We start from the raw sequence: 27312 nt of genomic DNA, 5'->3' as shown, positions 1-27312 counted from the left end.
CATGGTCCATTATGTATTCAGTTCCGAAATCCACGTTTGAGAGAATAACTCTGAACGAAAAGATGTATAACGCCATATCGTGTAACCTAAAAAAAGTTGCTAGTTGTATGTATGACATACATTTGGTAATTTCATCCTAAATTTAGTCCTCTTTTATAGGCAAGCGTTTTGAAATAATTGGCTGACGCATTAACTTCTGTAGTTCTGCGCTAAAAGAGCTGACATGAGCCACAAGAGGAATTGAGTTTGTGGACTAACGAATTTAGCGGCACATGTGATGAAGTGATATGTTTTGTATCATTTTGTCCACTGACCAATTAACATTTGGACGTTGCTACTCTGGAAGGAAAGTTTTTGGATATGGTGTAAAGACGCTCGGCTCCATACTGAAGTGTTTAAGTTAGTCTGAGGGGAAATTTAAAAGACCTAAAAATACAGCGTTGGTTTCTTCTCCACAAAGAATCATTTGAACTTCCCACCGCAGAACGAGAGCGACATAAATAGTTCTGACATGTGGATGTAATTTCTGAAGAAAAAAAAACAAAAAAAAACAGACAGATGCAGAGAAATAAAGTGAGTGGGCTCAGTTTGAACGTGTAACAGATTTAGAAGACTGCAGGGAAAGCTTGAGATTATACAGTTATGATTTTACAAGCCACTATCAGCGGCATAATTAGAGGACAGAGGGACTAAAAAAAAAATGACTCGCTCTTTGAAGACCAGTAGATGAAGTCATTTTAACTGGGCATCAATCTCTGTAAACTTGCTTTCTGAAACAACTCGTGGAGGTTCGATAGAGTTGTCTCAGGGATGGGATCCACTGTCGTGCCCCACAGTTTGGGCTTTCTTCTCCTCGTCTCGGTCTTCAGTAGTGTCTGTCTGGTAAGTATTTTTTCCTCATAAAAATTAAAACACGTACTGCATGTCCTGGGCTTGTTTTTTTTATCTGTAGGCGGCTATGACAACACGGACCTTTTGGTCATACATGTTATGTCAACTTAATGATAACATGGAAATGTGAGCCTGTAAAGCTTTGACAGTCGATATCGTAAGGCAGGCATCATTTTGACAGCTGCACCCATCTGAAAAGCTGACTAGAAAACATCTTACTACATTGTTCAGTAATGACTTTGAAGTTATGATTTTCAGTCATGGCTCAAGTGAAACTGACAACTCAGAGGTTGATAAGAACTGGTTACTGGTGCATCCTAGACATGATTCCAGCATGCTTACATCTGTCCTGAGGCAAAGGACAGTAGTGGCCTAAGGTCTTGTGGATTTAATACCCATTAGTGCATTAATTAAATGAGATAAATGCCATACAAACTGCTTCAAGATAGATGTTGCCATATAAACAAGTGCTTCAAGATAGGCGTTAATTAATTGTAGGGGTGCCTTTCTTACTATAGGGTACTAGTTGCCAAATGTGATTCACTTCAATTCAACACAAATCATACTTTAATTCCATCACTGAGTAAGCACTTGAACATCACTTGCTGAGCTTAATCCTCTGCAACGTGGACATGTCTTTTCAGCTATGATGGTTATAATAGCCTACAGTAAGTACACATCTACGTTCATAATGTCCATTAACTGCTATGGGATTTCAATGTGGCCATTTCCACATACAAAATGGAGTGTACATGCAATATGTGGGGTACATATTCATTAATATCCTCTGCATATATGTACAGTCACTACACAGTGGCTTTGCAGGCAGAGGCAGAGCAGTGCACCAAGCTGGTTGTGTGTTTTTTGGCTAAAGGTATTGCGCATTCAACAGGCAGTTCGCCCAGGCTATGAGGCACAGTGCATTTTCCCAGTGATGTGGTCCGTCCCTGTGCCGCAGTGGACTTCTTAGGCTCATTGGTTTAGATGGCAGAGGAAAACAATTATAACATGGCTGTGTATTTATAGCTGATTCAACATTCGGTCGTTAAACGCTGTGTCTGTGAATTCTGTTTACTCTTTCAGTTTGATGTTTTGTGTGTGTTCTTTTCCACCAAATGTCTGTGTTTTTTCATCGTATGACCAAAAATGACAGATCTCTCTGCTCGCCAAGACTAGGAATGGATAACTAACATTTATGAGACCATCTCAGAGGAGACGCAAGGCCGAAGCTAATTCGGTCCTTTCATTGAGCTCTGTCATGTTATTCCAAATCTTATCAAAAAAAAACCCATATTGATATGGACCGACGGTGCATAAAGTCTGCTTGTTGTAGCTGAATTATCTGTGAAGACAATGTCACTCTCTGCTGTGTTCTCACCCTGACACTCTTACTTAAGTGGCAACTCCCAGACATGGCCAGCGCTCTGCCTGGCAGGATCCTCTCTTCTAGAGTGACTCACTTGGTTATTGCATTCATTAGGAGGAAGCGCTTCATTCAGGAACCTCGGTGGGCATCTAATTCCTACCTCATGACTGTGTTTTGGCTCCCTGATAACTTACACGTGCCTGAGTCCTCAGAGTGAGACTTTAACATGTAACGTACAGTATAATATAGGTCGCTGTTTAAAAGGGTTTGATTTTGGACACAATGACCAAAAATTTGACTCTATCCGAGAAATTCTATCTGTACAATACTTGTTGTGTCAAGGACATTGGTGTAGGTAAATGACATCATACAGGGTAAACACTTTGATATGGATTTTATAAGGACTTGAAATGCAATTCACACACTGTCAGCTGTGGTGGTGGAGACTGCAGTCAGTGTCTCTTTGTGGTAGAACCCTAACCCTAACACTATTGAATGGCCCACTTACTATTTAGACAAAGACACCTGATTCATTTGTCAACTTCATCACCGACTGAGTATGTATTCAACACAAATATTTCACATCATTACTTGTTGCAAATGATGTGGTCCACATAGGCTAAATCCTTTCCCCAGGACAAATACCAGTTGTGAGTCACCAATAGATGCTTCTGTTTTCCTTGGCTAGCTAACACTAATTGATTTGAAGTGACACTGATATGATATGAAAGCGCCATTAGCTACTTGCCACCTGCTTTTAGTCTTCTGTTTATGAAGTCAAAATGACTGGCACCAGGTTTTTACCTGGCCACACGCTGTCCACATTATGATTTAAACAAGCCCTGATGCTCAGTAGGAGGACACATTTTCTCAGCTTGGAAACATGTTACAATCTTTTAACTGTCTGTTTCTCCAGCTAGTCAAATCAATTGTAGCTGATGTAAGTTGTTGGCCATACCGTATACCGTTTTAAATCCCTAGGTACTAACGTTGAGCCCTGTTTCTGTTGACATAACATTTTAATCAAAGCCATAATTGAACCCTTGACTCATCTTGAGTAGGATGTGAATTCAATGGTAGTCAATTCGCTACAGTACATGCCTCAATCTTGGCAACAATTTTTTCCATTTTATATATGATCCTCTTATGGCTTCTTCGGTTTGTTTTGTCATGTAGGTGTGAATAATTGTATAGTCGGCAGATGCTTCTCTGATCTCAACCTCAACCTCAAGTGCCCTCAGAATAGCTTGAGAGAAGTAGGGAGGCTTGCAATCATAAATTGCATCATGTATCACTGAACCCTAAGACCTCCAAGGTGCACCAATGGATCCAACTGAGACAGCTGCAAGGCTTCATGGTAGAACTTCTACAATTCTCACAGAGCTCACCGAAGAAGGAGAGGTTAGGGCTCAGGATAATGTGTATTTTTGTTTGGAAACAGATATTTAAACCATCGCCATACAAGGGGGGGGGGCAACTTTTTCCCTTATGATTTTTCACACTGCAGTTGCCAAGACAGTAGTGTCGAACCGTGGCGAGAATTCTCACTAGATTGGTCTTCTATTTGTGTGTCCATTCAAGATCCAAATTAGCGTGATTGCAATCAGCCTTTTCAATTCATGGCTCCTAACCTTGTGCAGTCACTTGAAGGCATCTCAGAGCAAGCTGGTGGATAACTGGACTAACAATGGCAGTCATCATAACAGAGCAGATAAATCAAATCAAGTTAATTTTAAAGTGCATTTCACACGTCGCAACACATCTTACAACAAAGGATTAAAAGATAAACAAAAGTAGCAATACTATTCAGGGACGGCTTCTTGCCTCCCCCCCCCCCCCCCCCCCCTTTATTCCAGTCACCAAAACACACCAAGACGTCATGTTGAGGTTCCAGGGGTTGGCAGGATGAGTAATGCGTGTGAGACGGACTGCAGCACAATTGAAGAGGACAGAAGGGAGCAAGTTAATCTTCATGGATGTGACACAGAATACACACATCTAATTTACTCCCACGCAGTCTGAAAGATGTCTTTTATTATATTACAAACTTGATAATATTGCTGTCAAATTAGAGATGGAAGTAAAGATGTACAGGTTGCGTGAGCACTTACGGATCCGTAGAAGGTTCTTTCCTAGTAATGTGTTTCTGCTCATCTCTTTGGATGCTAGGTGAGAAAGGTCATTCACTGTCGTCACTGGTCTCTTAAAACTTGTTTTCCTGATTTTTCATGGGATTACCTACAGATTCCTCTCACACCAGGCAACTTTAAGGGGGAAAACATTCCATGGACAACACTATCACTATGCGCTTAGAATTAAAAAAAAAAGTACTTTCTAAAGTTGTTCTGTTCATTCCTTTTATGACTTCTTAAATCCTCTATTAGAAACGTATCCTTCGCTATCGCACAGTGCTGTTGACTGACACACAGCACACTTTTGAGAAGGCCCATATGACTCAGTCTCATAACGTGCCTGTTAATAGTGGAGGCTTCAGTTTCATTGGCGTGGTAAGGTTATACCATGGCTGTGTTTGACTCAGGAAAGGGCTTGTTTTCTTGACTTCCCGTGACCTTCTCTTTTTTTCCAAACTTTTCCACTTAAAGAATGCGGGAGTGTGAGTAACTCAATGCCACTTTTACACCTCACTGAAAAAGTTACACCACTAACACAGATATTTGAATGATGTGCCTCTGCTGTACGGTTCCTACTGCTCTTCTAGCAAAGAGAAACATGTTATTTTGGGTTTGAATGAAACATTACATTTCTACTGTATATAGTTTTATGTCTTTAGACTAATAGTTCGGGCACCATGCCTTATTTTGGAATTCCATGACAAAAAATGCTTCACAGGCCAGTGCAGTTTTGTATCTTTGATGCTAGTACACATTTTGGGGAATGTTTGTGCTGTTATCAATACAACACGAACCGTACAGTAGCTCCTTTCAGATAGTAACACCACATTACTCAGTAGGCAGTATTGTCTCTATCACTGACTGCATATCATTGGGTTAATCATCTCTGTGCATATATCATGTAATAATATCACATAATTAATCATCTCTGCATGGAGTATTTTAAGAAGATAATACCTAAACCCACAGTTAGAAAAGCAGAAATCTTAAGGCCAAGAAAGGCCACAGTATTAAATACCAGCAAAAGGCACAGAAGAGTGTGACGAGGAAAATGGGGAACTGACTGTACTGATCTTTTACACAGACACAAATGTCTACGCTTGGTTTTTCATAGGGCCTTGGTAAAGAAAGAGTGATTTTGTCGCATGTGGGCAGTTGTCATGTTTTAAAATGATATCAAGAGACATAAATATATATGTGGGGGAAGGCTTTCTGAAATGGTAAAGCTATGTGTGAAATGATTTGTCCAACCTCAGGGAAATCACTCTTGTGCTTTACTGCCAACATTTGATAATACCACCTACTGTACAGTTCATTTTTAAAGTGTTCATTACCGATGAAAGCCATATTCAATACAACCATAAAACGTTCTCTGTGATTGTCATAATGACACAGATACTACTTCCTACAAAGCGACATGACATATGACATTGACCAATTTATTGACATGGTTTAACAAGCTTTAGCAAACCAGACTTTTTTTGTATCTATTCTAAGCTGATACAAATGCATTACTACCAATATCCTTCAACGACCTTTATCAAAGTGCAGTATCAGAGTATGAAAATTATGGAAAGTGTTACTGAATGTCAGCCACAGTTTGTAGTAAGTGTGAGTACCTTCTGTGGTAGGAGACATTAATTTTGTTATTTCATTGTTTTACATTGCCAATATGTTGGATAGTTTCAGTTGGCCAATTCTCTGGATTGCTGCTACTAATTGAGTTCTGATTTCAAATAAGAAATGGTGAACAGTGTTGTTCTGTATCAGCTCTATGGTATGCAAGAACATAATAGTCAGTCAAGTAAATTTGCCATGAAAAACGCTGAATCACCAATCTAATGTTTTGTCCTGTAGCCTCTTCTTTCTCCTTGCTACCCCCTGTATGAAAATTCTGGCATTGAATTCCATGTGGTGAGCATTCCTGAACTCCCAGGGCACCTCAATTGCATTGACTTGTGAAAGTTCTCAGCCTTGTAGCTGCCTTCCCCATTGACAAAGTCCTGCAACGCCCTCCCCCACTGGTGCCCTAGGGATAGCATTTCAAACACAACCTCAGACATATGCTTCATTTTGATTTTAAAATTGTATTTCTTCTTATAACAGAGCATCAAATGGACCTTCACAGAATCCATTTACAAGGTCAAGGGGGGTGTTGGATCTGCGGTAGGAATCCTCAGTTCTGATACGGTTGTTGACGTGATTTGGATGAAGCTCAGTTCTTGGGCAGGACCAACCCTCCTCCTCCTGGGTTGGCACATGGCATATTGCAGCGAGGAGGGAGGATTTCTTAAAAGGACCTTTATTAGTTTCATTTCAAACCTCTGGGGCTTATGGGTTTGTAAGTATGCAGTTCACAGCTCCAAATTTTCCAGCAAAAAGAGTAAGAGAAATCATCTTATTGCAGGCAGCAACAGGGGTAGATCGGAGCCAATTCAGATAACAGTAAGAGGCCTGCCCGGATGGCTGCATTGCTAGCAATGTGGTATTTAACATGTCATCCATTGAGAGCAGAACATCTCTGAGTGCTGTTGCAAGCTTATCCATGTGAATAGAACTCTGTTGGCCTAATCAATGCATGTTTTCCAGCATATATTCAAAACATGATCAGGGTTATGGTCTATTGTGACGTGGAGTTTGGCCCAGATTATGAGCACTGTTTGTCCACGATGTCACTGAGGGTCATTTGAATGTGAATAGAAGTTTTCCAGCATATGTTCAAAACATGATCAGGGTGATGGTCAGTTGAGTGGTGGCAAAAGGATAACTGGACCTACTGGATACACATTAGACCTTGTTGTACAACAATGAATGAACAAGTTGTTGAATCCAATGACAGTCATCCTATGAGCCACTCACCACCATGACATGATGGTGTAAGAGATACGTAAATAGAGTGACTCATTGAGAAACACTATTTCAGTGACGTTGGAGGGAAACACTGGGCCTCATTTATCCAGGGCCGTTTGAGCCTTCATGCCTGAACATTAATGTATGCTAAGACCATACAGGCTACTGTAAAATGTGTGTTATCAACTTGTCCGGTCCTCGAAGTTTGGCATTCTAGCACACTGTCGCCTATTGACTTAGACTCTTTCTCGAGGTACCCCCAGTACCCATTTCTGGTCAAATATAAATACAAGATTTCAAAGGCCAGTGGCCTTGTAGTATGTGGAAACTGGAAAGCCCATGCTGAAAGGCTAATAGCAGACCACTCAACTGGAATCTACCATGTACAGTTGAAGCATGTATGTATCTATATGCTAAGCTGTGAAAGGAGCAAGAAATTCATATTTTCACTGACAAATATTTCCACAGTATTTTGATAAGTAGATGCTCCTATATTTAAATTTAATTTGCATCACTTTTATCATATACTGCACTTTACATATATGGAGCAAGCTAACACTTGTGTATTTGTTAGAGTACAGCTATACACATTCCAGGCCTTTTGAAAAAGGATTAAGGGGTGCAAGTTATTTGTTTGCAATTCATGTGATCTGTGCCAAAATACAGAACATGCTGTGTGTTGGCTTTGCTAGTAGTGTTTCCGTTATGATGTTAATCCACTAAGGGCTGTGTGCTGTAGATGCATGACACTTACTGTAACAATATACAGCATACCGTTACAGTGCTTTAATAGCGCTCTATAAGACTTATGAGCATGTATGATTATAATGTCTTATGTGTTTTCATAATGATCCTGAGCTTTAATCAGATATGTTTGGGTCAGTTGAAAAAAAACGTTTTACTGTATTACATTTTGTACATGCCTATAATGACTGTTGTGTGTGTCTCATAGAAAGTGTTACTGTTAAACATCTCCTACAGGGTAACACAGGACTGACCAGCGTGGTTCCCCCCCAATGAATGCAATCAAACCCAAAAATGACCCATGTTTTGGGTCGTCAGTGAGAAATGCTGCGAGTGTGTGTATTTCAAAACCTTGCAGATACAGTAGCATTTTGTTGTTTGGGGTTTTTTAGGCTTGACTGATGCTGGCATGTCGGAAGATTCTATTTCAAGGCGCACGTTTTTCCTCTAATGCTTGAAATCTGAACTACATGGAAGTATGTTGTGTGTAGCCGTATGTATTCTCCTTGAGGCCAATGCTTGTCAAAAACCCCATGCTATTCCCTCTGGCCCCTCTAGTAACGCCATAGGACGGAGGCAGCATATGCAAATTGTGAGGTGTCATGTGTTCATAGAGGTTTTAACATTACATCATCGGAGCGGTCGTTTCACTACCAGGAAATTATCACAAAATAATATGTCCTCTTCACCTGCCTCAAAAATAGCATGGCAGTGAACCATAGCAGTGTTTCCATTTGTACGTCTGTAATGATTCAAAGTGAGTTACAATAGAGTGTAATGATGTTTACATTTACAAGTAAACACTACGCTTATTCTGTGGCCAGCATCTGCTCCAGGGTCGAAGAGGTGCATGCACAACACAATGCAGGCGGTCCGTCTTATCTTTCTAAGTGCTCCCGCCTCATTTTAGTGTGCTTTCACATCAAAAGACCTATCTGATTTTACACCAGTGCTTGTGGAACTCATCTGAAAAACACTTGAGATTCAGTCTGACCTTCCTGTCAATAAGAGCCCTCCAACAATCAAAAGGGTGTGATGTTTAGGGCAACAAGAGACACCTCAGGTAATTAAGCTGCCACTGATTATCCTCCAATTTGGATGTGGCTTTATTGCAAAGGCAGTAGCAATTAGGGGTATTACACAAACGACGACCCATTCAATTCTCCTCAGGCGGTTGTGCCCTTGAATGACAGTGGAAAAAGGGGGCTATTTGGCGCCGTAAGGGAAGCTAAAGTGCCTGGTAAAATTGACTTTTTCCACACCCATTTTGTCAAACAGAAATTGAGTGCCAAATCGTTTCAGAGAAATGGTCATGCTGTGTGCTGGGGGCCATACTTTTGTCTCACTCAGACAAAGGAGGTGGTGAAATATGGAAAAAGTAGTGATTTGTTATGACCAGACAGAGCACACATCAGATAAGTTGTTGAACAAGAGATTTCTCATTTATTGCCTCATTATGGAATTGGATGTTGTGCTCTACACAGGCAGCTGCTGGTGTGCTTAGCACTAGAGAGGTACAAGGGAGATAGATATGAAGATAACATTCACAATGTTTCTATATACATTTTAGCCAGTATTTAATATATTTTGTCAGCTTGCAGTTGTAATGTATTGATCTTTTTAAGTCTTAAATACTAAACACTTTAAACTGTAAACAAAGACGCACATTTTTTTGGGGGTATTTTCAAAGACACATTTACGGTGCAATCTGTAACTCAAACAACAAAGCGGCACTTTTTGGTAAACAGCTGAAGGATGGGGCTGGAGAAACGTAACCACTCTCAATTTCATAGACAGAGCTATGGATGCAAAGACTGATCATCCACAAGATCAACATTATAGTTTTAACCATGTTTTGAAGCAGGGCCGTAACTACCACTGAGTATTTTTTTTGTCATTATCATAGACATAGAGTGCCCTGCGTAAGTAATGGGACAGTGAAGCATTTTTTGGCTCTACACTCCAAAAGTTTTGATTTGAAATCAAACAATTACTATTAGGTTAAAGTAGAGATGCTCAGCTTTTATTTTATGGTATTTGTGCACATATTGGTTTTAGTTCTCAGGAATTACAACACGTTTTATGCATAGTCCCCCTATTTCAGGGTACCCAAAAGTGATGGGACAGATTCATCAAATGTCCAAATTAAGCACTCATGTTTAGTATTTGGTCGACAATCCTTTGCATGCAATAACTACCTGAGGTCTGTGACCCATTGACCCCACCAGGCGCTGGGTATCTTCTCTGGTGATGCTCTGCCAGGCCTGTACTGCAGCCATCTTCAGATGTTGTCTTGAGGACGTTTTCCTTAAGTCTCTTCTTCAGCAAACAAAATGCATGTTCAATAGGACTTGAATCTGGAGATTGATTTGTCAAGTCAACAACTTTCCACTTTTTGTGCCTGAAAACCTCCCTAGTTCTATGGCAGTATGTTTTGGGTCATTGTCCTGCTGTATGATGAAGCGCCGTCCAATGAGTTTGTTCTGCTGCTGCTGCAGTCAGCAGTTACATCATCAATGAAGACAAGTGAGCCAGTTCCAGTAGAAGTTATACATGCCCAAGCCATAACACCCCCTCCACCATATTTCACAGATGAGGTGGTATGCTGTGGATATTGGGCAGTTCCTTTTTTTCTCCATACTTTACTCTCACCATCACACTGGTACATGTTAATCTTTGTCTCATCTGTTCACAAGACCTTTTCCCAGAATTCTGCAGGCTCTTTTTCTTTCTTTTTTTTTTTTTTTTTTTTTTTTTAGCAAACTGTAACCTGGCCATCTTGTTTTTGTGGGTAACTAGTGGTTTGCACCTTGCAGTGTAGCCACCTTGTGGATGGTCATCTCTGACACATTCATGCCTTCCTCCTGGAGAGTGTTCTTGATATGTGGGACAGTTGTTTTGTGGTTTTTCTTAATTATGATAAGCATTCTTCGGCCAACCACTGTAGAAGTTGGCCTACCAGGCCATTTGAGATTGCTGAGCTCACCAGTGCTTTCTTTCCTTTTTAATTATGGCTTTGGCTATGTTTTTATGATATTTCAGCCTCATAATGGCTTCCCTGACTTTCATTGATGACTTTTTGGTCCTCATGTTCACAGACACCAATATCAGACTCCAAAGGCAAATGCAAAGCCTAGAATCTAATAATGAACCATCTAATGACCATCTAGCATCATCTAATGAACCAGAAACATCTGTCAAGCCAATTGTCCCATCACTTTTGCATACCCTGAATTAGAGGGACTATGCATAAAAAGTGTTATTTCTGAATGGTGAAGCCATACTTTAACCTAATAGTAATTGTTTGATTTCAAACTTCTGGAGTGTCGAGCCAAAAGAAGAAACCACGCTTCACTGTGCCATTACTTATGCAGGGGACTGTACATATTCCATATTACATCTATATTCCTCACTTCATATTTTAATTACGTCATTGGTCATAATACGCTATGAAAGTCCGTACTCCGTCTCTAGAATGTAGGCCTAGGTTAAAATAACTGGAGACACACACTCGTCATTTCTGGGGACAGGCAGCAACGTTAATTATGATTGCTAGGAGAGCGTTGAAGTGGTTGCCAACAGTAGTAAATGACTAAATGTTTTACTTTACATTTTTAGCTTGAAAACCGTTCATCTTGGGGTGAAACAGTCCACATAGGATCAGACTACACATATTTACCGTTAATTACTTACCAGTCCAACCTGTCTCCAAAAGTGACACGTCTCCAGTTATGTTTACGTTCTGCAGTTTATGACACAGGACTTCCATTGCGTATTCAAATGGTCCGATTCAGAGTTTGTGATAAAAATATTAAATTCTACAATTTGCTTTATCGTGTTCTTCAATGAGTGCATTTCTCTCTCTCCTCACCATTGATGATTCATTCATTATTTAAGTTGCCCAAATAACAGCAAAAAAGCAAAGTTGGCAACATAAATACATCTAACATCCATTTATCGCAAACAGTATGTAGTTGTGCATGACCTCTGTAAAACAGCTATACAGTGTTTGTTTACAATTGTATTGTTTACAAACAATGCAGTAAAACAAGCTTATAATTTGGGTTCTGATGGGGAATGACAGTTGAACTAAGCTCATGAAGCATTTATAAGTGATATCTTCAATAATCAAAGGCCATATACCATTAATTTAAAAGCCCAAAAATCAATGTACCAATTACAGATTGCCCCCTTAACCTAAGCATGCTTGAATTAGATCAGTCTCAATGTAGGGAAATTCATTCATCTGGAATCTTCTCTGGAGCATGACCTAATACCTCTCACAGGCAAAATAGCTCACCATTTTGAAATGTCCTCACTATATTTCCTCTTGTTAATATATGACCCCCACACGAAGGAGCAAATCTCTTACTATCGGTCCAGTCGAGTGGTCCAAGAACATCATCAGAAAGCTGTTTCTCCACAGAATGCGAGAAAATTAGCAGCCTTCCCCATTTAAATATAACAAGCGTGAGTAAGCAGCATGATTCAGTTGCCATGCCCGTTGGAGGTCTTTTGATACGTTTATGGTTTGACGCTGGCTGATGTATCAGTGTGTCAGATCCATTTAGGCTAGCGAAGGTGCTGATCTGCAGAGACGCCCACCCTATTATGTTATCTGGCAAAGCAGATTGAATGGCTGCAAGGCCTTGGCCGTGGAAATGGACGTTTTTTGAATAACACTGACAGGCTTTTCTGACACTGTGAGATGTCACTGAAATGTGACAACTATCACGGTGGCGGGTTGGTGTGAATAGTTGCAATCTCAGTGAAAGGAACCTTCAGAGTAAAAGTTTTGTTGTCGACAACACAATCAGAGGAAAAAGACTTGCTTAGAATGTTAATGCATCTTTGCTCTACGTGTGCAAGATAACACTGAACTATTGCGTTATTGAACGAGGCTCAGCTGCGGTTCAGAATGTTGATTCTGCGTTAGGATTACAGTGGGGAAATCTACTGATTGGAGGCCTAAGACGTCAGTGTCATGATGATAATTCCAATAATTAAAGTTGGAGATGTGGCTGTTTGAACAATTGAACCTGAACCTAGAACCTAGATGTGTGTGTGTGTGTGTGTGTGTGTGTGTGTGTGTGTGTGTGTGTGTGTGTGTGTGTGTGTGTATATATATATATATATATATATATGTGTGTGTCTAAAGGTGTATTTGAAGTGAATTATGCCGAACCTCTGAAGTCCCATGTCTTGGACTTTTCATTCGCTTTCATCATTCATTTATAGAACTTTTTGTCAGGAAAAAACAACAACATTTACCCTTTCAGGGCTTTCAGACGTTTCAGGAGTCTTGTTCTTCTTCGTTCCCCTCTGGATGTGTTTTTCTTTGTAACCCTCTTTTGAAAAATGAATGAGTCCATTAGAACTCACCTGCAGTCCATGGTAGTTAATATTGTAGTGTCTGGCTTTCTGCGAGCTCACCTATATCTTTTGCACAATGAGGTCATGGCTATGTGCCTCAATCATGTTGGTCCACAATCGTGCATCTTTCCTGTTATCTGCTACCAGACACAGAAATGTGTCCACAAAAATCCACTTTACCGTAAAACCATACTGTAGTAGGGGATGTTTAGACCTGTGGGATTATGAGATTAAAAACATGGAGATAGAGCCAATGTTCAAACACTGTCCTTTAAAGGTTGTTATGAAAAGTTCACAGGATACTGTACCCCATTTCCAGTTGAAGTTTCACTTGTCCTAACTGTATGGTAAAAAAAAAAAAGAGATATAGATGAAAATGGATTGTTGTTAATGATTTTATGCAGTAACTGAGAGGACATAATGTGCCATTATGGTATCACAGTCCAGAGTAAAATGCTAAAATAGAAAGCTCTTAGGAGACCATTTGAAAAATATATTTAATCCATAATCTAGATAATCTACATATGTCACAGAATCACTACCCTTAACGACAAACTGTGCATATACTGTATTTTCCAGATGCATGTAAATGTAACCTATTATCGTGCTGGCAACCCGCCGCTCTTCCCCCTGTGTGATTAATGGCTATGTTTCTAACATCCATTAGGATATTATGAAATGTCTGGTGCCTTTGATTGTTATGTAACCATTTGTAGTTTTTAAGCTTTTGATGAAAATTGAAATGCTGTCCTGGTATTGCTTGAGTGATAGAATAGCCCCATACTCCCTTTATTAAAAGCACTTACATAACTTCTGAAAAATAAGTGCTCAATTTTCAATTAGAGAAAACAACACAGACGGACCTCTTCTGGCCCCATGATATGTACACGGCTTCCCAATGCACACACAATGTTTCCATCAGGGACAAAAGTGCTGTTCTTCAAGCATATCTGGCCAGGGCAGGGTATAATTAGGAACTGAATGCTGCTTTAAGTCAGAGTGTGGTTTGCGAGCATTTCCAAAGGACAACCAGTCTTGTGGTTTGTGGTTTTTATCATCAAATGCAAATTGCACAGTTGAAGAGGAGTGGCACTGACTCATAGAGTTTATAATATCCAGCAACTTCATCCGCTAAAACATTCATGCGGTGCAATATGTCAAAAGTAACATATTCATGTTTTTTCCAGATAGTGGACAGGCCATTAAAAACAAGATTCGGTGGAGCTATAATTTACAAGATCCCCTATTTTTTAAGAAAAAAAAGTGGGGGAAAGTCAAAAAGCCCTTGGGATCGCATTTTGAAAATAAGCCAACAACAAGGAAGGAAATGTTAGCCTATGGTGTAAAGAAGGGCAAATGACCAACACAAGTACAAAAAACAAACATATACCTGTATTCCCATAATACAGGGCTTTACTGCGACCAGGGTAAATATTATCTGTATATTATTTATCATCTATGTGACGAAGTGTGATTTGGAATGGTAAGTCTCACTTTACATGGCCATTTACCCAAGAATCCCATCCTCAGTAACATATAAACCGACAGAGAGCACCATTATTACAAAAATACTTGGTGATTCAGGGAATTGATATGAGGCAGATTTTTTTGATTAAAATGCTACTGGAGTTTTGATCAGGAGGTCTGTGTTGACAGGCAAATCATATATCTGGAGTCAGAACTTCTGGACACAGAACCTTTGTGTCAATAATACACAGTATTTGCCTTAACCCAACAACCCCCCTCCCCCACCACATTAAAATGATTTAATGTTTGGTGTTGAGCTTATCCCTAAATGACCTAAGTTTTGAAAATCTGTCAAGTGAAATTTGCCATGAAATGAAAAGCAACAAGATTTTATATATCGATATTGCTGCATTTCATTTCATGACAAATTTCAAATATATAAAAAATAAGAAGTTCTGTATGTTAATGTTAGTTATTTACACCTATGGCTCTGTAGAAAGACCTACTATATAAGCTTAATCTCCTGAAAGGGGAAACAATCATGAATGCCAGTAAAGTATTAACTCTTTACAGTTTATGATTATGTTTGTGTGACCAGATTTTCTTCTTTTCACTCAAGTACTGCAAGTTGGTTTCACAAGCATTACATGCATTTAATATGCATGAAGTGTTCATGTGGCGATGCATGTTATAGTTTCTAAAGCATAACGGCCTAGCTCTTTGCATGTTGTGAGTACTCCTTCCTACAGTGATACTCCTGTTCTCAAATTAAACTCCCCCCCCCCCCCCCCCAAATCCCCAAAACATTATCCACAAAATACACAGGTACAACATAGCCAATTACATGTTATTTGTCTTTGGTACAGTATCTATAACTATTTTTTATAGGTAATCAATCATAGGTTAGTTTGTCAGTAAATATGTTGTTTCAAGCATACAGTATAGGGTAATAGGGGAATCTTGGCCATAACCATATTAGTATTGCACATCTTTTGATTTGTGGATTCATATAATTGCAGTAATGACTAACCATCTGCTAGTAGGTAATTTGTTTATTTAATCTTTTAGGAGCACAGACATCGTTGTTCTGTTTTTGAATGTGAGAATTTACTGTACATTCCCAGTTTCCACCAATACACCAAGGACCATTTCAGGAGCAGGCTTTGGTTTACCACAAAAAAAAAAAAAAAAAAAAAAAAACTTCCATTGTGTAAGACTGTCCATAATCAAGACTGTCTGATAGTCTTTACTTAAACATAGCTTTGGTTTTTGTTGCTTTGACAAAAAGAATACTCTCTTTAGACACTCAAAGTGGCAGGCAACTATTTTAATGTTCATTTTTGAATGGATGCAGTATCGACAGATCAATCAGTATGTATTCATAGCACATTTTGTACATTAATGCAATGCAATGTGCTTCACATAAAGATAAAAACAGTAAAATAAAAAATTACAAATAAAAATCTAGAAAATACACCGAATCCCACGCCGTTATTGAGTGTCCACAGATTAGGAAAGGGCGTATACAACTGTATTCCACTTGTAACAGTCTGTGGTCCAACATGGTGCTGTAGTTTGAAATAGACTTGTCACTCCAGCCTAAATACAGCAAACTCAATATTGGTCCATTTATTTCCTTTACTTAGTTTCAGTCAGTCATTCACCCACAGTCTCAGAAGACAAACAGAAAACGTGTGGTTCATTGAAGTAGGGTTTGTATTTAGAAGGACCCAATGATGAAAACTCATATTTATATGGCGTGTGTATTTTTCTCATTTTCTTTTTGGCACACTGTCAAATGTATTTAACAAAAAGAATACTGTATTTTTTGAATGAAATGCTGTAAATAAGAATATGCAAGCTTCTTCCTGTGAGAGTTATGTTGACTTTGGTGGTTTGGACTCCAGCCAGCAGAGAAGGAATAGTTTTCAAAAAAGAATCGTCAGGCACAGAGTTATTACCTTGGATCCTCCTCTAGGGATGGCTTAATCCAAAATGATACTTCAATCTTGATATAAAAATAGGTAATCTCTTCACCAAGATATGTGCCAGTTTAACACTGTCTGGAGTCTGCAGATGGAGGACAATTTCATATCACTGCGTGCCCCTTGCACACTTCGACCCATTTTCTTGACTGATTTGACACATGACACAAAGCCCTAAATGAACTGCAGAACCTACCTCCTCTTGTTGTTACACATATCGATCAGTTGACAAAGCTAGCCATATTGGAACGGTTGAGATTTTTGTTCTATATCTTAAGACGACGACAATACCCCCATAACCCCAAGGTTAAAATCATTTTTGAAAAGACTTACAAACTGTGACATGCTGTTTCCCTCCAGGTGGCCTACTGTAGCCCTTAAACATAAAGAAAAGAACAAGATGGTGCTCTCATACTGGCTTGCTGTCTCTCAGTGCGAGACATTCTTTATTTTTAAAGTACCACTACTACCACTCTATGCCTAAAAAACAGGGTTGGTACTAATTTGGCACACACTACTGTGTGCTAGTTTGTTTTTGAGCTTAAACTATTATTCTGGGCAATACTTTATCATTCACAGGCCAAATCTCTTAAAAATGATGTGTGATAAATGAATATGGTGTCAAATAGAGAAGTGTGCTAAGGGCTACACTGTTAAGAAAATGTATTTGTTTGTTTGAAATTGAAAATATTGCATTTGGACACAAATGTACAGCAATGTCATTCCATTTGCACTTATTATGTTTTGAAGAAACAACAACCCCCCCCCCCCCCCCCCCTTGATGTTGAAGACACCTGTCTATTCAAGAGCTGACGTTAGCAAGTCCGTTTTGGCGGCTTTTCTGGCTTGTCACTGGCACAACCTGTGCATAAAGTAACAGAAGCCAACGATTTAGATGAAAATGATCTTAGCGTCTCTGGAATGGACGTTGGAATATTCTATATTGGCTTAGCCAGTACAGTAAACAGGTTGTATCTATCCTTGTTCGTCCGCGGTGAGATGTTGTTCCATCTGTGGTTGTTTACTGTGCAAAGCCATAAACGTCTTCCGTCTGTAACTCCATTCAGGTCTCAAAATGGACATCCTTATTTCGAGCCTGAAAGTAGTGAAAATATTGATGGATCCAGGCATTATGGTTTCATTTGCTGCAACCCTGTGGGGGCCTGGTATTTGCAGTTGAATATGCAGCTCTGAAAGGGCTGTAAGCTCTTGCTGCAGAGACAAAACACACATATCTTAGTTGCCCAATGATTAGAGATTCCTGATTGGTGCTCCAATCCATGTCCATAACACAAAGTGTGCACATGCAAAAAATAAGTTTGTCTTTAAAATTAATTGAAATCAATATTAGACCAACCCATTACACACAGTGCCCTGCAGATGTAATGGGACAGTGAAGCATTTTGTCTTCTTTTGCCTCTATACTACAAAAGTTTGGATTTGAAATCAAACAATTACTATTTTATTTAAGGGTATATTTGTACAGAAATTACAACACTTTTTATACATAGTTCCCCTATTTTGGGGCACCAAAAGTAATGGGACAGATTAAAATAATGTCCAAATTAAACACTCATGTTTAGTATTTGGTAAACAATAATGTGCATGCAATAACTGCCTGAAGTCTGCAACTCATTGACCCCACCAGGCGCTGGGTATCTTCTCTGGTGATGCTCTGCCAGGCCTGTATTGCAGCCATCTTTTTAGTTGCTATTTGTTTTAGGTATTTTTGCCAAAAATCTTGTCAGGAAATTAAATGCATGTTCATTTGAATTTAAGTCTGAAAATTGGACTAGGCCAGACAAGACGTTTTGCCTATGAAAAACTCCCTAGTTGCTATGGCAGTATGTTTTGGTTCATCATCTTACTGTATGATGAAGTGCCATCCAATGAATTTTCGAATTTGCTTGTACGTGAACAGACAAGATGTTTCTGTGCACTACAGAATATGTTCTGCTACTGCATCTATAAATCTGTATCATCGATTAAGACAAGTTAGCCAGTTCTAGTGGCAGCTATACTGTACATGCCCAAATCATAACACCCGCTCCACCATGTTTCACACATTAGGTGCTATGCTGTAAATCTTGGGCAGATATTTTTTTCTCTAAACTTTCCTCTTGCAGTCACTCTGATACATGAATATATTCGTCGTATCTATCCACAAGACCACTTTCCAGACCTCTACTGGCTTTTTAGCAAACTGTAACATGACCATCCTTTTTGAGGGTAACTGGTTTGTACCTTTCAGTGAAGCCTCTGTAGTTCAGCTGGTGACGTATTCTGCGGATGGTAGTCTCTGACACATTCACGCCTACCTCCTGGAGAGTGTTCCTGATCGTTGGGACGGTTGTTTTGGGGGGCTTCTTAATTATGGTCTTTGGTCTTCCACTGTAGAAGTCTTCCTTGGCCTACCAGCCTGTTTATGATTGCTGAGCTCACCAGTGCTTTCTTTCCTTTTAATTATGGTTTTGGCTAGCTCACCAGTGTTTTCTTTATTTTTCATGTTTTTTTATGATGTTCCAAACTATTGATTTTGGCAAGCTTAAGGTTTTGGCTATGAAACCCACTGTGAAACACCTCACCTTTTTTGTCACCAATGCCAAAGATGACACCTGTCAAAGTCAATACGACTTTATTTGTTGCTGATGGGAGTTGATCCCAGGGTACACAGCCAAGCCAGCCAAAGGGACCTGTTGGAAGAGAAGACGCTTCCTTGAATGGAAAACCACACCTGGGCTATTATCCCTCTCTCCAGCGCCAGTGTTTGAAAGCTGAGAAAATGTTGTGAGGTGTTAGAGGGAAAACGTTTTTGCTATAAAATGTCTCTCTTCCCCATTTCTGACAGTGTCATGTCTGATTAGTGCCTAATGGATACTGCCCACAGAGTGGCTAAAATCACAGGAGTACCAGCTGGGACTATAAACAAAGAGGGAAACTGATACTGTTTAGACAAGAAACGAACCACAAGGTCTTTTATAACCCTTTGATTCATGGGCAGTTAAGACAGGAATAAAAATATGTAACCAACTTACGTTTACACAAATCATGATGACTTACAGTTGGCATGGTGCCCCGACTTTGACTTTGTTTTAAATGTACTGAGGAGGAAAATGTTCTGCCTTTTAGGATGCTGTGTGCCAGTGATAGGTTTGATGGGATTTTGATAATGGATAGTGTCCATGCACCCACCACTACCACCTACTGCTGTTGGCTGGGGTTACTGTTTCTCTACAGTATGGGTGTGGCGTGTGTGCAGCAGCTGTATTTGTCAAGAAACTCGTATCTGGATATCAGCCAATTAATGTATTTCAGAACGTTGTCAACTTGCATCACATGCTCATTGATGTAGCAAATCCAATTAGGTCTCAGAGCAATGCTGCGCTCCACTGTAGTATATGAAGTGTTGTAGTCTCATGTTGAATTTACTGTTTAATGTTTAAGGGATAATGATTACCCGGTCACCATTACCCGTTCACCCATTACCCGTTCAACTCCATGTATTTGCCCTTCCATGCAGGTATATGCAGATGACGTGCTCACCAAAGAAGAACAGATCGGCCTGTTGTTTAAAGCCAAACGGAAATGTGAAGGAGCCATCAGGTCCAAACACAAGATTGGTGGTGAGTATTTGTGAACAATTATAAAAATCTAACACTTTATGTTAATTTATAAGACATTCATAAACCATAAATAAATAATAAACTCACTATGAACAAATCATTATTCCAACAGTTATAAATGTTTTTAAATGCTTTATAAACTGTTAGTAGATATATTCATAAATACTATGCAAATGATTTACAGATTATTTGTTAAACATCATTTGTAGACCTTTGGTGCAAATTGTTTGATCATCAACCCACAAACCACAGAAGAAATGACAATTATTTTTTTATTCTTTGAACAATGTCAGTGAAATGTGAACATGTAATTAGCTACCATACAATATAAAAAATCATCAAGTCATGAAACTAGAATACTACTACAGTTACTGTAGCTAGTTAAAGCAAACAACAACAACAAAATAAGTTAGCTACTGTACCTAGGACATTAGGCTTTCCATGCAAGGCGAACTACGAGCTGCAGTCCTCAATCACAATTTTGTGTGCTTGATGTCTATCTCGCTACAAATAAACCACATCTTTTGCATGAATGTTCCTTGGAAGCTGTACTAGCTAGCTAGCCAACACATGTCTTGTCATGAAAAGCCTTAGACAGTGAAGCATAGCTCAGTGAAGCCGGTAGGACATATTGCAGCAGACAGCTTGCAGACGCAATTATTGTCCCAAATAAAAGTCTGAAGGTTAACAGACAATTTTCATTGATGTCACTCTCATTTGTAGCTGTTTACCATCTAGCCACAACTCTGTTTAACGTCTAAGCTTTGTAAAGCCAGCAGAATGTAGCAGCAACTGGCAGTCCAACTGTCCAGTATTTATTTTTTATATGTGTATGAAATATATAGGATATATATGAACATTTTATTTGAAAATGTATATTTTGAGGAAGCACTTTTAAGCAAAACGTTCATGTTTTGCAACGCGGGAACTAAGTTCCTCTTCTCCTTTCATGACAATGTACAGCCATGTTGGCTAGCTAGCTAGTACAGGTACCAAGGAACCTGCATGGAAATGTTTTTAAATATTTGGTTTAACTGTACCAAGACCAAGCACATAACATTGTTATTTTGAGGACTGTAGCTATTCAGCCTTGCATAGATACCTGATGTTGTTAGCGAACTGGCTACTGTGTGGTTTGGCAAGTGAGCTACGCTAGTTAGCTGCAGTAGAATTCTAGTTTAATGTGTTTGATGATGGTTTTTGACTGTATGGTAGCTATTTAAATGTTTGTTTCTCCTATGTCAAATATAACTGAAATTGTTCAGAGAAATATAAATCATTTTATTTCCTCTGTGAATTTGTAGGTTTATTTAGTCATTTGAATGCTTCACTGTATGGTTTTTGATATTGAGATGATCAAACCTACCAATTTGCCCGAATGGTCTACAAATGGCTGATAAACCTTTATACATGTGTATTTATTTAAACTTTAGATTAGAGATTGCAAAAAACTACAAAGGATTAACAAATGATTGCGGGATGAATTTACAAATCAATCATAAAATATGAGGAACAATTGGGAAAAGGTCACAATTTATGTATTAAGGTCTACAAATGGCTTGGTGCAATGTGTTTTGATTTCTATAACACATCATTTCTAAATGTTTATGATTAGTTAATAATAAATTAATGTTTAAAATGTTGGAATAATAATTTGTAAATAATGAGTTCATTATGTATGCATTGTTTATAAATGAACGTTATTATAAAGTGTTACCTATAAAAATAAGTACAACTTCTGAAACCTGACATGTATTTAATTTATTTTTTTCTTGTTTCATTGATGTGAAATGGTTCACGTAACATTTTTATTAGATAAATGAGTGCCTGCTTTGACAGAAAGCTGAAAACTAAACAATAGATATATCTCATGCGAGGAGAATGTCTTTCTTAATCAGCATTGAATCCAATTCCATTTTGGTGAAAGGTTGTTTTGATTCACATTAATTATGTGCTCAGAGGAGCCATGTGTCTGACACCTACTTTATTATGACTTTGCATACAATGGACCGTAGTATGAAAGTGAGATCGAAGAATGTAGTCTATTTTCCCTGTGGCTTTTTTTAGAAGTTTGGAATTGTCAAGGGGCTTTTTTGAGCAAAGCTGTTCCAGCACATATTTGTTTACTTGTGGGTGTGTGAAAATCGTAATTTTTGGGCTGACCCCAGCATCCCTCTTTCTGTGGTCAGTTTTTTGATTGTTCTGAAGCATTTTTGGATTTGGTATCCAGCCAGTCATATTATTTTCTCCTTAACCCTGGTGCATTGTGGTCTCTTTGTATTCTGGGTTCTTAAGACTTTCTAAACAAAACCCTTTTTATAAATGAAACACACCATTACAAATGTTTATTTTCCAAACTAAGAACACAAAGGGCATTGTTTATGCACCCAGCGTTATTGTATTATCTCACAATATCTTCCCAAGTGTGAATATATTCTACATGTCCACGGCTCTGTTTTCACTCAGAATACGACTCAAAGCCACCCTGTGTACGATGATGACTATCATTAAAACACCGTTTGTAAGAGATGTTTTTGGTGTTTACAGGAAAAAGGGAAAAAAGTGCACATGCAGTTCCTCAAAGTGTATTGATCAGAGGATCACAGACACTAACACTGAGCAGAGCACTCAGATACACATTAGGGTTTTCTAAGATGAGGCTCGAATTCCCTCGTCTGACCACCGTCATCTCTAATTCAGCCTGACATGACATGCGTGTCACTGTCAAATCAGGCCTTTAAACTTTTCCAGGTATCTTGGAGTAGATTTCCGGGGGGGAAAGCCACCCCCTCTACATTTTCCCTCCAATACTGTATAAGGTCTAAATGTTACATACAGTAGGATTACATTTCACATGTCATTAGGATCCACTGTAATGAGCAGCAATACAAATCTCATGTCATTTTTCAAAGATTTTACTTGATGGTTTCCCTTTGCTGACATGTGCAGATACAGTAGTAGCACATTTTAAGACACATTCGGTGACATGGTTACTGTACTGTATATGAGGCTGGTGTTGGATGTGGATTCTATCTGATGCTAAAATGGTTCCTATTTGACGTGGTTGTTGTATGTGCTTCCTGTCTATACAATGTTTATTGTTGGATGTGGTTTCTACTGTATATGATTCTGTCGCTGGATGTGGCTTCTATTGGATTTTGTTGTTTGTATGTAGTTCTTATCTGATGTTGTTGCTGGATGTGGACGATGCTATTGTTGAATGTGGATCCTGTATGGCTCTTGTATACAACTTGCATTTACATGCACATTTTGTTATCCGTAATGATAATACAAAATACATAATGATCAGATCACTATCACAGATCACAGATACACGTTTTATGTTTTATCAGTGTCCTTTGCCTTCAGTACATTATGTCCGTATTCTTTCCCCAGCGCTTTGGTTTATAGGCTGTATGTGCTTTCGGTGGCTGGATTGCATCCACACAGATCAGAAATCGTATTTTTTGGGGGGGGTGCCCCAGGCCATGGAGCAGAAATCGGAAAAAAAAAAAAGTTTTGCCCCCAGGCAGATCTGATAACATACTGATCAAAATGTGTGCGCACTGACACTGTCAGAAACATCTGAACACACTGGAATGTGGCCGCATTCCGATCACAGGTGTGCAGTAGATTTGGCCTAAGGTGCTGTATCTGGATGTGGATTCTGTATGATGCTATAGCTCATGGCTCTGGGGGGGTTGGTGGGGGGGGGGTTAGTGTGTCAGAGGTGCTTATAGTACCTTATGACGCTGGTGGAGTGGATCAACCTTGGCCTTTATCTGATGGCTGTTTTCCGACCCCTTTTGGAAGGTTGCACACGTCTTTCCAATTATAGCTTAAAAAGAAATTAGGTAAGAGAAAAAGGCTCCGATGTGCTTTTTACATGCTTAAGACCTCATTTGGAATGCTTGATTTCAGATTATTTGCTTTTATAGCATTGTGATTACAAGCTTTTTGAATTTGAACCTTACTTCAACCCTTAAATGATCTGTTTACTTTTAGATTTTTTTTAAAACATGTTTTCTTTTACACGAGTCAAGTCATCAAGCATTTTTGATTAGATGCCATATCTTTTGTAAAGTCAGATAGATTTGTGATCATTGTTAAATGTACTGTATTATACCTGGTGGTTGAGAGTTCCACATCATGATTTACTGTAGTTGTACTAAGCCTTATGATGACCTGCAGAAATGATTGTGGAAACTGTCTCTGCTACTGGCCATTAAAATGTATGAATAGTTTTTATTTTTTCATAATTTGCAAGGCTTTGGCCAAGACAAGACCTCACTCTATTTGGACCTCTGCTCATTTCGGTCTCCTATTGTGGAAAAACCTTGAAACCTGTGTGTGTGCTGAGTCAAACTCAAAGAATAGCAACTGGATGCATTTTTGAGGACTTTGGCTTTTCGTCCAGATTTGTCTTGCCCATGTCTTGTGTGACCACCCTTGGTGTTCCCTGCCACCGTAAACCCATGGTTAGCCAGGCTATTATTAGAACTGTGGAGTGAGGACTGTTTCAAATTGTTTGCACTGTGTGGCTACGTAAAATTAGCAAATAGTAATGAATTGATCTTGCTATTCTAGCTATTTTGGAAGTGGTGTGGCGCCAGCCTCAGTCAAGGCCAGACTCTTGCTTGTGTTGCAGTGTTTTACTGTGAAGTCCCCATCTATTTGTTATTATTTCCCATTTGTGCCTCAAATACGCAGGAGTCTCCATTACTTCCCTGAGACAAGGTTTTCATTGAGGGAGACACTGAGGTTTGCCTGGGTAGGACAGTGGAGGGATGTGGGTTCAAGGCCCCAGACCTTGCAGTGTGTGAAAATAGCTCAGTATTCAAACCTGTGGTCTGGGTGTAGAATAACATCAGCAATCATCATAAAAGCTTGCATATATCAAAACTTGGGGGCGATATATGTTTTGACATCTGCAGGGCCTGAATCAAATGAGTGGAGGGAAAAGAAAACCTTAATAAAAACCTCAATTACATCATCGATACCAAAGTCCTCCATAGTCACGTTTATATTTAAATCATGGTCATGGAATTTACAGGAAATTATATGTGTGTGTTCGGTGTTTAATTTGAGCCTGTTAGTAGGTGGTCCTAGGGTAGTAAAACACAAGATGACGGCAAAGCGTAATTTTGATGGCAAAGCGGCACCTTTTTTCAAACCGATTTCACTCTCTCACTTGCAGGACATGTGATTTTTAGAACGTGAAGCTCACTCTCTGTCAAGCCAGAAATCTCCCAAAAATCAGTTGAATGCATACGGTGCAGTCTACTCTTTAATTATGTGCACAGAGTGACGGACCGTTTTGAAGGCACATAAAAAGGCATCTCGTCATAGCCTCTGATGTTTCTTTGTGACTTTGATTACAGGAACGAGAAAATAATAGATCTACAGCAAAGAGAACACAGTTTTAGTTTTTATCCTTAACTAGTTATTAGTGGTGAGAGTGGGGCAGATGTTTTCAATAATAGAATATAAAAGCCAAGCCAAAATCCAGTGTTTGCCAGGAATCTGTGGGGAAAGGGACTACACTTCCACTATCGGAGGGCTGGGGCCTCTGCAGACATTGGTTTAGTGAACAATTAAGAAACATTTTGTCCAAAAATGCTGCCTATATAGTTTCAGGGATCATGCAGTTGTGGATACCGAAAGGCGAGGATTCATGCAGTAATCTCTAGGCCTCTACAAAGCAAGGCTGTTTGACAAAGCAAGTTCAGTTCATTGTAAATTGTTGACATGTACAGTACATCTGTACAAACAGCAACTTATTAAAACTAGAAAACAAGAGATGGAATTTAGAGAGCTTGGTGGACAACATTTTTGCCCGGCTTAATCTCTCTGCGGTGTAACATAGTATCTTTGTTTCCATTCGGAGTGCCAGAACACTGCACCGTTGTTGGTGTTGTTTTCTTGATTTTGCATGGAATCTTGGAAATAAGATCCATAATTGAAACCAATTGACCAGAACAAGATATGCTATATGTTGAAGCATGCGAGTGCTGTGGTAATATTGTACACTGTCAGTTGCCCATTTAGAAACATGCTTGCCCATGTTGCCCTTGAAGTTATTTCATGACTGCGACATTGAAGTCTCAGGCCTTGAGGAACCGACTACAACAAACAAACCTGTGATTGTTGTTTCCCATGATTTTTCTTCTCTTATGTATCCATTATTTATCCATTACATATCTCCTTTTCAAGAGATTCCTCGTCATGAAAAGCAGCACATTTTCATAGACGATACAAACAAACAAATACGTACAGTATGAATGATTTGATAAATGGTACAGATGGAGCCAAATATATTGCATGTGACAATGCAGCAATCGTGCGCGCTTCATTCGTGCCTCTGTCACAGTGAACTGAGGCAAGCTAAAGTTGACCTTGTGCACTGACCTCGGTTGCCAGATGTTGGTAGTAAATTGTGCGTATATTCTGGCATATCGTGATTTGTGCTCCTGCCGTTCTGTCTGTCTGGGCTATCATTTGTCGGGGAAGATTCCAAGATTGAATTTGTTTTGCAATGCTTCTTCTTCTTCTTCTTCTTCTTCTTCTTCTTCTTCTTCTTCTTCTTCTTCTTCTTCTTCTTTTTCTTCTTCTTCTTCCTCTTCTTCTTCTTCTTTATTGACTAGAATTTAGCCATCTATAATCATAACAATACATCAAATGCCTTATCAAGGCCGGAAGCATGACTTGTGAATACATTTCCTTGAGACATACTGCAATGAGACTTTAATTTTACACTTGATTTGGAACATTGTTTCTGGCACACAAGGCTATACATTTGATCGTGGCTACAATAAGGAACAAACATTTGATTAGGGTTTTTCACACGTTCTCACCCCAGACACAGATTTGATTTAATTTAG

At 39.1% G+C, this 27312-nt stretch overlaps 1 protein-coding gene across 1 annotated transcript in view; it reads left to right on the top strand.

The window, feature by feature from the left end:
* Window positions 1-810: 810 nt before the first annotated feature.
* pth1r (parathyroid hormone 1 receptor) overlaps window positions 811-27312 on the top strand; it is a gene marked incomplete at both ends in the record, with an annotated part of 39918 nt that continues 13416 nt past the window's right edge. The window contains 2 exons of the mRNA XM_083689674.1: window positions 811-882; window positions 20329-20431. Coding sequence (XP_083545800.1) covers window positions 811-882; window positions 20329-20431 — 175 coding nt within the window. The remainder of the gene's footprint in view (window positions 883-20328; window positions 20432-27312) is intronic.

The sequence above is a fragment of the Argentina silus genome (assembly GCF_951799395.1).
Source record: "Argentina silus genome assembly, chromosome: 18".
NCBI lineage: Eukaryota > Metazoa > Chordata > Actinopteri > Argentiniformes > Argentinidae > Argentina > Argentina silus.
This window is presented reverse-complemented; position numbering and strand designations above follow the sequence as displayed.